This window comes from Melanostigma gelatinosum (genome assembly GCF_949748355.1).
Source record: "Melanostigma gelatinosum genome assembly, chromosome: 11".
Classification (NCBI taxonomy): domain Eukaryota; kingdom Metazoa; phylum Chordata; class Actinopteri; order Perciformes; family Zoarcidae; genus Melanostigma; species Melanostigma gelatinosum.
In genome coordinates this window covers 15,085,076-15,099,971 of record NC_136644.1, presented here as the reverse complement: position 1 = coordinate 15,099,971, position 14,896 = coordinate 15,085,076, and the positions used below count along the sequence as shown (strand labels likewise).

The 14,896-nt window shown below is 42.2% G+C and overlaps 1 protein-coding gene across 3 annotated transcripts; it reads left to right on the top strand.

Annotated features, from left to right (window-relative positions):
* Positions 1-985: 985 nt before the first annotated feature.
* Positions 986-14,683, top strand: ppp1r12c (protein phosphatase 1, regulatory subunit 12C). 3 transcript variants are annotated; one of them, XM_079278498.1, is made up of 20 exons: positions 986-1,309; positions 3,541-3,715; positions 3,831-3,961; positions 4,303-4,421; positions 5,274-5,433; positions 5,578-5,722; positions 5,920-5,994; positions 6,098-6,162; positions 6,425-6,537; positions 6,625-6,686; positions 7,365-7,495; positions 7,661-7,748; positions 8,158-8,275; positions 8,935-9,050; positions 10,553-10,587; positions 10,938-10,965; positions 11,232-11,336; positions 11,697-11,747; positions 12,083-12,133; positions 13,571-14,683. In XM_079278498.1, the coding sequence occupies exons 1-20, from the start codon at positions 1,101-1,103 to the stop codon at positions 13,655-13,657; spliced, it is 2,064 nt and encodes a 687-aa protein (XP_079134624.1). In that variant the 5' UTR covers positions 986-1,100; the 3' UTR covers positions 13,658-14,683. The 3 variants fall into 3 exon arrangements, with proteins under 3 accessions (XP_079134624.1, XP_079134625.1, XP_079134623.1); XM_079278499.1 differs by having other exon boundaries at positions 12,055-12,133; XM_079278497.1 differs by having other exon boundaries at positions 11,232-11,345.
* Positions 14,684-14,896: the final 213 nt, after the last annotated feature.

Genomic DNA, 14,896 nt, shown 5'->3' with positions numbered 1-14,896 from the left:
TTTGCATACAAATCTTTACCTGCTTCTTTTCTAAAACAGGCTTTACACCACTGATTATTTTTGGGCCTCTGTTGCTCTCATTGTGTGCCCCATGGATGTGGTGATCAGCAGCATTGTGCTAATATGTATGGGGAAGTTATTGCAACACCAACTACATTATACAGCAATAAAAACAACTCAACCTGCAGCACATCAGATTAACAACCGCATTGTTTTTACTGAGACACACTGCTTCTTTCTAAACCCCTATTGTGGCTTTATGAATGCTGGTTATCCCAGCCACAGGCTAGCAGCCACTGCAAGGTAGACAGCCCATGAGGATGAGCACTGCTGGATGGAGACATGCCCAGCAAAGTGGGAGGACTCGCACATCACTTACTGCTTGAAGGCAAAAGGTTGTATATTTAATCTTCAAACTAAATCGTGTACAGGTTGTGCGGCTTATGTAATCTCAATAAATGGCCCTGCTGTCTCCATATGGGGAAGCGGACAGGAGGAACTTTGAATAGTCATGCTTGGTCAATATCCTCAAAGCTTAAGGCTTTTTCGGATCCTTTAATAGTTCAGTCCCACTTATAGGGCACCATTTATAAAGGGGTAAAAGGTTGTAGTAGTGGCTTCTATTGTCTTATTGATTCGCTTTGGACCTTCTTAATTACCTTCATTGTGGATATAATTTCAAAATACAACTGACCCGAGTCTCACAAGAATCTCAATGTCAGGAAGTGTTGTGCACAATTCCCAGACATGGAGCTTTACTGCATTTCCCCTCCACCCTATAGACAGGTGTAATGGTCTAATCCTTCCTAAAATCAGTCTGTGGTATATTCTTTGTACAGTCTATGGTCTAATACTTCCTAAATTCAGTCAGTGGTCTACTCAACACACAGTCGATGGTCTACTAAAGAACGGTGGCGGTGACGTCAGACAGACAAGCCTGAGCAGCTTTGCGCGCTCCCGACGCTAACGAACACGAGCCGAGGCTTCCTCCACATCCAGAGCTAGAGCAAGAACCAGGAAGTATACACATGGAGGGTGTGTCGTTCCCTGCCAGTGAATGTTTTATTTTTAAAAACACAGTCCTCCTCCTCGGATAAATAATGGGAGACTCTGCGAGGACCAAGCGGCGGGAGCAGCTGAAGCGCTGGGCCGGCTCATGCACCAACAAAGCGTCGGCCGTGCCCAGGCGGAGGTGGCGGGGCGATGCCGAGAACGGAGCAGGGGAGCCGGAGGCCCAGTTTAGCGACCCGCCTAGGAACCAGCCAGTGTGTGTAGGCATAGATGAAATCAGTCCCCTTCTCAAACGACGGTGAGGAAATGTCTCGTCGAAACGTTTTACAGTGACGGCCAGGCTAACACCCAGCTAGCTTAGCTTAACATCTAAAGATATGCTAAAGGAGGAATATTGTGCTTGGGCTTGGACAGGGGGGTGGACAACATAACCCGACCCATATGTCTTTAAGTACAATATTCTAGCCCCCTTCAGCTAAATAACATCCACTCAACTGTCAGTGGCCGATGGTCATTATGTATGTGGCCATAGTTTGTAGTGTGTGTGTGTGTGTGTGTGTGTGTGTGTGTTAGCTATCTAGCTAGCTAGCTAGCACTTCTTAACAGTCAGTCCTGCTTGTCAAACACCGTGTTGCTTATTCACTTCATTTGCAGTGCTGCCAATACAGGCAGTGGCAATCTCTTTTTAATGCTGTTCCTTTTTGTCTTATTGTCAACAAATCCCACGAGAAGACCAAAACCACCAATGAACTGATCATAAAGCAAGTATTGCCTTTGTATTTAAAGCCTGGTCTTGCTTGTTTCCCCCCCCAAAGACTTCAATTGTTGGGAGCCCGACTGTTGAATTGGGTGACATGGTCCTAACATAAACTAGGCTACTATGGTTTACTTTGAATCAGTTCCACATAAACTGTCCTGCAGCTTTAAATATCCATTATCGCACCAAGATCTACAATCGGCAAAAGTCTCCAAGAAATGGAGTGGTCTCACCTACGTCACGATCTCCTTAGTTACGAGGTCGGTCGGCCATGTTGGAGTACATACAGATCCTACATGGCGGCGCGTAAACAAGGAAGTGCGGCGAAAATACAATACTTTGAATCACTGGATAGTGCATCAAAGGTTCGCTACCTGGCCAAATTGAAGGTTATTGGTAACTTGGATCCCTATACGATGAGTGCAGATCGTTTCAGTGCCGATCCTACTTATCTTCCATCGGTAAACTACGCCAACATCTACACGTATCTCGTGAACACCCCCAGTCCTCACACAAAAGACGAGCTGGAGTGCTACAAAGGGCTCGACGCTTATAATCAGTTTGTCAGTGGATGGGTCCGAGACGTCAAAGCAACGGCCGTCGACAATTCTCATCTCGTCATTGGAAGAGTAAATATATACAGATCTGGTCAGATATTTAGCAATATTCAATGTTTACTCAGCGCAAACAGACACGTGTGTTTGTTTACATTGTACGTGCACGTCATTGTGTGCGTGTGTAGGAATTCACTTTCAACTAACTCCTAACTTCATCCCCCCCACACACATATATATATATATATATATATGATCTGACGTTAAACTCCATCAAGCAATGCTGAGGCTGCATCTCTGTGTTTCGCCTGTTGTACACGCTCGACACGTCTCTGGTACCGACTGCTGTCACGGGCCGATGAAGCTTCGGTAACCTTCTCATGTCCAAGTTTAATTTATATTTCCTTTATTAAATACTGTTCACAAACGAATTTGTAAATAAAATCACGTACCACTTATAAAGTGATCCGCACATACTCTAGTGTACGCCAAATTCCATTCCTTTATATCTCGAGAGCCATTTCTCAGCGTGACAGCCATTTCTCGCGACGTCGCTTGGATAGCTCCTTCGTGTCATTTCCTTGATGTGTAATGACCGCTGGCAAACGAAAGAATGATTTCTTGTCTCTATCAGCTCTGCTGCCACAACCAAAGACAGCACAAAAGTTCACCACCGATAGGTTATGCGACTCAGCCGTGCATGCCAGTGGCTTTGTGTGTACTCCAACATGGCCGACAGCTAAACTGTGACGTCACACGAGACCACTCCATACATATTTTACTCTTGTTTGAGTGTTGTTTGCAAGAAATTCCCGGCTGTTTTAGGGAATTATTTAAAAATAGACTTTGTATTCATAACATCTCTGAAGATGTAAGGCTTCAGTGCAGCTGGCCTTGGGGCTGATCCACGGTTAGGGTAGGGATGCCTGAACATATTAAGAGATGGAAAAATGCATTGTTGGCTTAAGTATTTTCATTGGATTTGTTGACAGGAACAAAGCCATAGAATATTGCCAGCCTCATCCCGTTGACACCCCTTTAACAGTCGTATCAAATCATATTGACTTTTCCTACAAGGCTACTGCAACTGTGTTGCTTTCTTTTTTTGTCTATTCCCTGTATGAATCTCACTGGTGCTACAATGCATGTTTTTTCTTTAAATTGGCCAAAACTGCTAATAAGAGAGGTCATCGAGCTAACTGTATCCTCTGTCTTCAGGAAACGGGTGAGGTTTGACAGGGCTGCAGAGTTCCTGGCCGCATGTGCCAGCGGAGACACAGAAGAGGCCCAGTTGATGCTGAAGGAGGCCAAAGAAACCAAAACAAGGAATGGGGAGGATGTGGCAGAAATTATCAACTGTTCCAATGCCGATGGAATAACTGCCCTCCACCAGGTGAGGCAGTTTCTCCACCAACGGTTTAAACAGAATTTCTGGTTGATGCTGAGATGAATGAGACATTTATCGTCGCATTATTTTTTTACTTTTTGTTTTCCTCTGTTCTACACAGTCCTGCATAGATGGCACCATGGAGATAGTGTCCTTCCTGTTGGAACACGGGGCCAACATAAACCAGGTTGATAGTGAGGGATGGACACCGCTGCATGTTGCTGCCTCCTGCGGGTACCGTGACATTGCAGAGTGAGTAGTATAGGTCGCTACAGCTAGCAGACTACAGCTAACAATAGTACAGTACTCGTTGACACTTTGGAGACATCAGAATGCACCGTGGGTGCCAGAGTAGTTGTGCATTCAACAATACTAACATTGTTTTCCTGTTTGGCACTCAGCTGAAGCATGAGTGGGCTGGCCTGGCACACAAATGCATGCAGCTCAAATGATTTAGCAGTTGATGCACCATTTTTTTCCCCTACAGTGATGGGATTAGGTGTTTCGATCTAGAATTGGTTGTCCTTGTGTAGACTATGCAAATGTTTCTGCAGTTAAATGGATTCTGACTGTGTCCATGTTTATTTTGACAGTTTTCTTATGCTGGAAGGTGCATCGCTCTCTGCTGTGAACTGTGATGGTGACGTTCCACTGGACATTGCTCTGGACGAGAGCACTGAGTCCCTCCTTCAGGGTTACTCTCTGAGACAGGGTGAGTGCTGTCCTTTGACAGCTACGCACCCCTTTTTAAAAGGATGCTTCATCATTTGTTTGTGCTTAATCTAGGGCACGTGTGTTTGTGTTTCTTGATACGAGCGTTTTTAAATCCTACATACTTCTAAGAGGAAGCATAATTAGTAGAGATTCACCAATTTGGGATTTCAGGGCTGATAATAATTTATGATCTGTAGAGCTATACCAAATGTACTTTTTATTTTTTGCTCAAATTCAAAGCTTCTATTGAGATTTTCGAACAAAGCTTCAAATGTCTGCTGTCTTATTTAATGACATCATCACCCCAAAAAAGTTTTGTCATTGTGGTTATCTAAATGTAATTTATGGTCCTGTTAGATTGCTGCTAGATTGCCCCATTAATACAGGTGTGGTTCTCCCTTTGTGCGCAGCAAGCAGAAGAGCAAACTGTTTTTTGGCAACAATCCTACGCACCCATCACTGGAATCTAATTCTACAAATAGTATTATACTCAAAGTATTATTGTAGCCTTTAATCAGCCCTACAGCCCAAAATATCCGCTTGTTGTGGCCGATACCAATATGATAAATGTATTATTATTACAACTGCAACAATGTGAAGACAAAAGTAAATATTTTCAAACTGACCCGTTCATTCAACAGAGAGACATAAATGCACACTCAGAACATGGCTTTATATGGTTTCCCCCGTCCACAGCCAAGGCTCAGCATTACTGGATGGAAGTATCAACTGATATTTCATTACCGGAACAATAACAATGATTTTGTTACTGATGCATCCATAATAACTACCCAAATGGAATGCCTCACAGATAAAAGAAGAGACCATGTGTTTGACATTTTGTTTCCAGGTGTGGACTTGGAGGCAGCCAAGCGGCTGGAGGAGGAACAGATAATGACGGACGCCCGGATCTGGCTAACTGAGGCCCCACCCGCTGATGTAAGACACCCCAGGACCGGGGCCACCCCACTGCATGTGGCTGCAGCCAAAGGCTATCTAGAGGCTCTCAAGTAAGCATCTCCTAATGTTTTCCCTAATGGGTATAATTTAACATTTGAACTTAGAAATGTGTTTTCTTTTCCAGGAAGTCTATATTTTGTCATATAGTGTATCATGCAGTGCTGCTGTTGTCAACTTGCTGTTGTGTTGTTTAGGATACTGTGTCAGTGTGGGCTGGATGTGTCAGCTATGGACTTTGATGGCTGGACGCCTCTCCATGCTGCAGCACACTGGGGTCAGGGGGAGGCCTGTTGCATCCTTGCTGAACAGCTGTGCAATATGGAGGCTCGAAGTAATGCGGTATGACCCAAAATATTTACAAAAGCATCATTCTTCTATGTTGAGCGTGTTCTTTCATTTACAGAATCAGCATTCACCATGACATTTAGATCATTTGGAGAAGAACTTGGTACTGTAAATGTAACATGCATATTTATTTTTTAATTTTTTTAATTATGTAATGGTTCATTTTTGTCACGTTGTTTCTCACTTTGTAGGGTCAGACACCATTTGATGTAGCGGATGAAAGCATTGAGGAGCTCCTGGAGGAGTTATCACAGAAACAAGCAAATGTGAGAGGGTTTGTATTTGTACCTGGGATTATATGCATTTACTTTATGTGATTTTAACCAAAAGCACTGACAGCTGTCTCTCGCTCTCGTTCTTGCTCCATAGTCCATATTGGACAGGCAAAACCAACAAGGCTCCACCGCTGCAAACGCACCAATCAAACGGCGGAGGTTAGTGTCCATCTGTAACATATCCTGAATTAAATGTTTCCCAATAAAAACACTTTTTAATTGTTCCCTGCTGTGAACACATAGGGCAGGTTTCCCTGACAGGTATTAAGCGTAAACTAAAAACAAATGAACATGCCAGTAACCCCTTCATCCATAAACATTGCCATGTAATCAACGCATGAGCTCTGACGAGTTTCTTTGAGCAGTGTCATCCAATAAGGTCCCTCGGTGCCAACATCTGTCCCTGTTTCATGTCTTCCAGGAGCTCAGTGTGCAGGATGAGTAGTAAAGACAAGATGAATGTGCAGGACCAGTCTAAAGAGAGGGGTGTTTCGGGAAGCCTGGACATGAGTGAGGAGAAAGAGAGCAGCCCTGGTAAGCTGTGTAACCTGCTGTTGATAGAAGTACTACAAACTCTGTAAATGCCTGTGATTCCAACAGATGCTGGTTGTCTTTTCCCAGAAAGCTACGCCATGTCCAGTCCAGAGAGTGTGACCACATCCACAGCAAGCCCTGCTGACAAGGTACAAATTACACTGCACATCAGCCAGTGTTTTATATGAAGTCTATCATAGAAAAGACAAAATGTGATAAAACATCCTTGATATTGCAAATGAGAAAAAAAAGCCATAATGTGGTATGTCTAATGTCCCAGCAATTCAAAAACAAACAGCAGTGATATATAGATTCCAAATGGGAAAGAACGTATAGTTCAATACTTTCCGCCTACCTGACTGCCTTCTCTAACCCTAACGCTTTCAACAGAGGACATTCAGGATTGTTTTAAAGTGGAGTTGCATGAATTATTTATCCATAGTCGTATTACCTACAGTAGATGGCGGTCAGCAAGCCCCCAGTTTGGAGATGCAGGCAGGACTACAGACACAAGAGCAAAGCAATGTACTGCTGTGGTCGGGGGTGATTTTTTATTTTTCACCGCTTATCCTTGCTGTCAGACAGCCTTTACTGATGGGGAACTGAAGCTGTTATAAACATCTATGCTCTCTTCAAAAGAACAAGACTCCATTGACAAAATCAGTAACTTTACCTTGCAGTACACAGGCCCACTAACCTTTTAAAGAATGTTGCCCAAAAGTCATTTTGGGCATGCTGACATTGGTGCCATGTATGAAAAGTTAAATTGGGGACAGTTGATTACAGTTAAGCCGATGGCCTTGTTTCTTGTGTCTTACTTGGTTCAGACACCAGAGGAGAAAGGTGAGGAGGAGCATGAGCAGGACAAGGCGAACCGCACTGCCAGAGTCCAACCAACCCCTCAGACGAGGGAGGCCGAGGCCGAGAGCCCCAACACCCCCAACACTGACAGGCGCAAGTAAGAAACAACACATGAACACAAAACATTTTTGTATTTAATAAATAAATGAAAAATGCCGTACCCAAATGGTTCTCTGAATGTAAAAAATGTGTTATGATCATGGTTAAAATGTATATAATATTGTTTATGGAGCATATCATTTGTGTTTGTTGGTGTGTTTAGGTTCCAGGCTCCAGTCAGAGACGAAGAGTCTGAGTCTCAGAGGAAAGCTCGCTCTCGGCTGATGCGGCGGTCTCGTCGCTCCACACAGGTACTGCTTCACATCGATTTTATTATGTGCAAAAAAGTTTGTAACGGGCAATATATTTGTGTTTCAACATACAAAAAAATGTTTCTAGAGCAGTGTTAACAACACATGAAGTATGAGTGGACCTGTTTTATTGAAGAATAGCCGCTGACTGAGCTCCTCTAATTTGGTGATAAATATGTCATGTCCTAAATATTCTTCATAATAAAGCACCCCTTATTTTGAAATTTATCATCTGTAACTCAGAAGGGGCGGGCAGCATGATGCTGCCCCCCTCCCCCCCTTCTGAGTTACAGATGATGCTTTGCATCAATATTGTCATTCTTTGGGAGAGTGTATTTTCACCCAGAAGACTGAGTTTGGACTGTAATATAAGGCCATTGAGTGATTTGTTTTTGCTCTTTGCCGGCAGGGTGTGACTCTGACGGACCTGAAAGAAGCAGAGAAGACTGTCCCTGAAGCTGCAGATCCACCGCCTCGCAACATCCAGCCTGTCAGCCCCATCGTTACTGTCACACCTGCTGAGAGGGGTGAGTGAGGCTGAAGCGCTAGAGCCATTTCTATTTACTGGAATACTAGATACAAACATGCTGTACATTATGGGTGGAGTGCTCTTCCGGATAGTTTTGAAAGGTTGAGGTTTCCTCACATGTGCTGTAAGGTCTACTGCTGCTGGTGTGGAGGGTTAGGTGTGGTTTATCTGGTAGGGTGGCTACCATATATTCATAATGTCGTGGGTAGTGTACTGCTTCCTCTTTACTGTGTTTTGGTCACCCTTTCCCACACTCGATGCCTTTTTTTTTATGGGGAACTGAGCATTTCCTCGTCTGATGTATCCGGTGACACCATGTTTACATAAATCAGTCAAATACATCAGGTCCGTTTTTTAAAGATCATAAAGCCAAACAGAGCATTTTGTTCGTGTTAACTGATCTCGCTGCTCTCAACTTACAGAGATAGAAGTAGAAACTGAGGTCAAAGATATGACAACTTCCGGTTTCACAGAAAGTTAAATTTGGAAACTAATCTACCTGATTGTTGCTTAGATTAATCCTGAACTGAGCTCCAGTGACTCATCTGTCAAGCACCTTTTGTGTTCTAGCTGTGTTTGTTACATGTTATTCATTCTTCTTAGGATCTTTACACTGGCGTGGGACGTGGTTAGTTAGATTGTTTACTGTTGTTTCAGATACAGACCTGGTGAACGAGGTGGAGCTGGAGGGAGAGAAGCGTCTGGGAGTGAAGGACAGGAGGAGAGGGAGGAGGGAGCGACGCTCCACTGGCATCGTTCAGCCCGGCGGAGAGGTAAGAAAGAAAACAACCGTACATCATCTCAAACATGGCAGAGAGCTCACCGCAGTGTTTCCCATTGATTGCCTAGACTGTGGCGGCCCGTCGGAGTATATTCTACCCCGCCAGAGTTTCATAATTAACCTGCATATTTGTGCAAAATAGTGCAACTTATTCACTCATATTAAGGAGATTCATTGAAAGCACGAGTTATTTTTGAATTTGTATTTACAATATTCATCTAAATTGCTTCACCAGAAGGTACAGGCTGGCTCACTTAAGGCTGTAAAGGACTGTAGGCTGTGTAACTGTATCTCTCACATAGTGTGTGCATATGTGCGCTTACACAAACACACACAGGGGAAAAGTGAGAGAACTTCCTTCCTTTACAAGCGTATGTTACTTCTCACCTTTCACTCAGCAAGAGAAACAGATCTTAGTCAGTTATACAGCTGTTTAAAAAAAACACTGCCATTGCACATTAGCGTGCAGAGCATCCGGTTGCAGCCATTGAGCTTGAACCCCGGAAGCCTGTACATGAATACAGCAGTGTGAGGGGAGAGACCACAACAAAAATACAAGCTGTCATACTTTCCTCAAACTTGCACTCATTATATATTTATGCTGGACTGCAAGGATTTTGATTGAAACAAAAAAGGCTACAAAATGTGCAATAATCTCATAGAATACATTGCAGTGAAACCCCATAAAAACTAGCCAACATATATGCCTAAAATAACAGTTTGCTTTGTTGAGACTGTCTGTCTATTGATCTTCTCCACTACATTTCAGCACCCGGTGCAGCACAAACACACTCCCTTTACACACAACGAAGAGCGTTATCCATCAGGGACTCATAATAACCGAGGGTTACAGCAGGCTGGGCATTATTGCAAAATGAACCACGACGGTGAACAGGACCCAGCACAAAAAATCAAACAAACAAAATGTCAATGATTAGGATGCATTCCATCATACACAGCAGTGTATTTGTCTCAAGGCATAATCATGAGAAAATGGCTTTATCTGGTGGAAAATGGTAAAACTACTATTTTGCATCCCACGCTCTTGATTAAAAGCTTCATATAATAGACTGTAACGGCCATGGGATCAAAAACTGTGGTTTCAATGGGGACATTTTTGTCCTTCAGGGTCTAAGTGACTGTATTTTGGCTACACATTTTATTATAGACTTATCATAGGCGCTCAGGTTGACCTCACACCCTTGCCTAATTGTATGCCATTGTACAGCCAAAATTATCGAAAAATGAAACAGCCAAAATGTCCTTATTAAGATAGAATAAAATGCTGGAACAAGTTAATACAGATTATACTGTCAGACAGTGTAGAAGAATGAGTTGATTGTAAAGTTATTAAAGGGGGAAACCAGATGGAAGAAGGCTAAAGGAAAGAAACAGGCTTTCTGTTGAGTGTACTATTTCATATTAGACATGCAAGCAAAGTACTGTTCTAACTAGTGTCGTGCAGCTGACAATGTGAGCATTTTTGTTTTTCAGAATGAAAATGACGATACAAACAGTAATACCTACAAGTGAGTGTGTTGTCCTCTCTGTGCCGTTTTATTGTAATTTCACACATTTCAGAGACAACCCACTTTTTGATTATGCATTTCTTTCCCTTTTTAAAAAGAAAAAAGCTGGATTTTAATCATGTTGTGGTGTTTAATGTCTGAAATGACGGCCGCGGTGGAAGATTGTTTAAACATGTTTGACTGTGTGCTCTGAGTTTGTATGTGCACCAACTGGTTTGGCCTGCTAGTTGTATGTACGTAGTGTTATTTTCAGGACATAAAGGTGAATTCTTAGTTGTATCAATGTATAGCCTTTGTTTGTGTAAGGGTGTTCTGTCGGGTGTTTAAAAGTCTCTTGTGTGTCTCTGCAGCGAGAGTCAACTGGATGACTACAGAACGGTATGTGTCTGACACTTTTCTCACAGAACAGCTCACATATTTCTAAATACAACACACCTGAGGGCTGAGAGTGAATTATAGCTGATATCTAAACCAGCCAGAACAGGAGTGATACCCAGCAAGCTGTAGGGAGAAATGAACAGAAACCCCCAGTAGGCTGTACTGTAGCATCACCCTTGCTATTTCCACCTGCACATGTGAGCTTTTATCTTCAGGCTGTTGTAGTTTGAATATCTTTCTGTGTGTGTTTGTGTATTTCCCTCTAGCTGTACTTAAAAGTTCTGCAGGAGAACCTGGCGCTTAAGGATGAGCTGCAAGAAAAGGAGCTGCTGCTCAGCCAAAACAAAGTGGAGCTGGAGAGACTCCAACAGGTTCAGATGGTTGCTGCTACATCTTACCTTGTTATGCATTATGCTCTATGGGCACTGTAGTTTGTCTGCCATAAGGAGTGTGTGTGTGTGTGTGTGAATGTGCACAGCAGCAGAAAGATGTTTATCTTCATTTTCTTATTTTATTGAATAGCAGCTGCACATCCAGCACAAATCATCCCCTCTGTAAAAGTCTTTCATGTTTGGATTTGTCAATCAGAAACTTTTACAGGTTATATTATTTCATGAGCATACAATTTGAGATTTTCGGTGAGGTGGAAATGTCTGTTTTAGTTGCCCTAGATTGCAGCAGTTGTGTAGTTCTACGATCAGCTGTTTGAATACTGTTTCTCTCTGTGGCAGAGTCAAGAGTGCAGCACAGACAGACCGGCTCTCCTGGAACTGGAGAGATTTGTAAGTCTGTTTTTTTTCTGCGTCTGTTCTTCTAGGAACAAACCTCCTGTACTGTATACATAAATACTGTTTTATATAGAACATATATTTCTGTTTCACAATAAGGAGAAAAGCAAAAGAGTTGTAACAGTTGGTTTTAGAAATCAAAACGGCTTTTATTTCCTGGTCACCGAGAAGCTGATAAAATAAATGACCAGAGAAGGATTGCATGTTCATAGCGTTACAAGTAGAGCCGAGCCTGAAGCCAAGCTGTCAGAAACGATGAATGGACTTTCTGGCAAAACGTTTGCTCTGGCAACCTTCTCAGTTTGTGATGTTCCAGCCGTTGTTCACAGGAGAAGTTGGCCCTCCAGAGGAAAGCAGTGGAACTGGAGGATGAGCTGAAGGTACAGACATCAACACTGATTACTGAATTAACTTTAGTGTGATGATTTGATGCTCTTATTCCCAAATGATTTCATTGATTATAACTAAGTTGCACAAGCAATGCTGCTTTCAGATGACAACTTCAGAGCGGATGTCCAAAAAGAAGGGTTTTGGAAAATATATTTATTGGATGTGTTAAGTGAACATCATCATAAGCCTCACATATGAGACAAACTGGGCGCCAAAAGTATTGGTGACCTTGGTAGTGATCAGTCTTCCCATCACCTCACTGCAACATATTGTGGCCCATCTATGTTGGGCACCTTTTGTACTTGATGCAGCTTAAAAAATGTATACTTACAACGCTGAAGCTTGAATTGTTTTTAGCGTCATTAGTTTACATGTTAAATGTAGCCTATAGGGATGTTGCCCAGTCATTAGCGTGGCTGCATTTTGAGGTTTAGAGGGATGTTTTTGATTTCTTTAATAAGGAGGGTTGTATGAGGTACTTATCCATAGTCTACAGTAGACGGCGGCCGGCATGCACCCAGCCTGGCAGGAAAGTGGGCACGGAAGCAAAACGATGTATTGCTATGGACAGAGGCAGCAGCAAAACTTATTTTAACCACCTAAAATAATCAATATCAGTTCAAGGGTATGCTATATTAAGAATATTTTCACTGATTTACCAAGCCGTCAGCCCTTTCTCATGGGGAACTAAAGACGTTATATGTGCCATCTTCAAAGCCACAAACAAACTAACCAAACTACTCATTTATTTCTCCGAAGTAGGTAATACACTGACTTTGGATAAGTACGTCATACAATCCCACATTAAGCAATACTAATTGTATTCATTTTTTTTATCCAAATCTTTCACCATGTATGATCCAACGAAGGCAACATTATCGTGCGTTTGAAACAAATGTAGTATTGTACTGGAAACAAATGTAGTATTGTACTGGAGATCATTCATAGCAAGCATGTATTTATTTTTGCACCACCAAAAGTCCAGCACAGTAACGAGAGCATATGGTTCAGTTGTCAGCAGTGTAGTAGAATGGTGAGATTTCAGTCTCCTGTGGCTAAAAGCCCTACAAAGAAAATATATTTTTATTTATTGGTTTATTTGAACGGGACAGTGCACATTAATGAAAACATTTCTGCAAATGCGCCAGAGTTAGCCAAAAGGCTATTTTTCATCTGTAGTCCCATATTTTAGTAGTAATGGATATTTTGTAAAACCAGTTCCCACTGTAGATTTAATGTAAGATCACTTGAGGTTTCCTGAAGTGTTTTAATGCGGTAGAGGTGGACCACCTTGCCTGGTGGTAATGTAAAAAAAGACTTCTTCCAGCATAAGAATGACTTCTCTTGAATGAAGTAGAAGAGCAGGACGCTGTGATACTGTTCTATTTGAAGGAGTGCTGAAGCTAAAAAAAACAATGTTTCTGTAGGTTCTGGGGGATCTCAGATCAGACAACCAGAGGCTCAAGGATGAGAATGCCGCCCTCATTCGAGTCATCAGCAAACTCTCAAGATAAATCTTCAAAAAAAACTACATGGAAATAAATAGTATTACTGGATTTCTTCTTTTGCCAAAGTCAGAAGACACAAATCGGGAATGGAGACGGCAGCATCGAACACCTGCACATCACGTTCTACAGTAACTGGAACACGTATAGCTTTCAGGGTTATTCACCTGTGTTTGGGCCTTTATGTTTTGGCAGATCTACTGTATAACAAGCTGAACTGCACCGCCTGTGGACTGACGGGACATTCCTGTTTACATCCACTTTTATATTCAGTCTTCATTGTTGTATTTTTTTAACTGGAATATTTTAATGTGCTTTGCTCCTCCGAAACTTTGTATAAAATCTGTATCAAGAGACTTTAAGCCATGCACAGTGCTAGACTTACCGTAAATGTGCCAAAAACAGCCCCCGTTTTGCATGTCCTTTGGAGAAAACTCCAGGTGGTCAGTGTTGTTTCTCAGGATGGTGGATGCTTTCTGTTTTGGCTGACTACTAGTGGACCAAATTTGCATGCTCATTTCTCCCTGCTCCTCTGAATGTATATTTAATATGTATATTTATGTACAGGGGCCATCTGTTCTGACAGTGATGTAAAGGAAGTAGTTGTGGACTCTGTTGTACAAAGGACGGTTCTGGGTGCTTATCATAGAAGCCAGGTGCAGCTCATCTTCAGAGGGATTTTTACAGAATATGTTTGTTACAAATGTCAGATCTTTTCAAGAGCTTGAGGAGAATGCATAGCCTTATCCTGCTACCCTTAGTGCTGTAAGTCAGTAGTCATTTTGCTTCACCATTTTTGACTGGACGCCTCTGAAAGCAACAACCCCTAAGCTAAGTATTCACCCTGTGACGGACAGCTGTTAGTATTCAGACAGGCCAGATGGGTCAACATTTGAATGTTTACTCCAATTTTAAAGAGAACTTGCATGTCAAATTGTATTTTGATGCTGTGCCTTTCAATATACATTTTTAGCAATATTTTGCTTTGGCAAACGTACACTGTTGAGTATAAAATACAGGCTGGGTATAAATGTATTAAGGCTCTGGGTTTTTTTTTTTTTACAAATTACTGTAACTTGTCTGACTTTTTCTCAAAGGGTAGTATGTTTTTTTTAAAGTTGATACAGCGGTATACAGTATGTAAAGAACTTAGTGTGGAGATAAGAAATATTGCTTGGCTCTAGCCCGGACAATATATTTGCAGATTTTAGTTTATTGCAGATATATATTTTTGGCGAGTATGTCGGC

Coding starts and splice junctions, on each gene's coding strand:
- ppp1r12c (XM_079278497.1), top strand. CDS start 1,101: ATGGGAGACTCTGCGAGGACCAAGCGGCGGGAGCAGCTGAAGCGCTGG. Junction 4,422..5,273: donor GGGTTACTCTCTGAGACAGG/GTGAGTGCTGTC, acceptor TTTTGTTTCCAG/GTGTGGACTTGGAGGCAGCC. Junction 8,276..8,934: donor TGTCACACCTGCTGAGAGGG/GTGAGTGAGGCT, acceptor CTGTTGTTTCAG/ATACAGACCTGGTGAACGAG.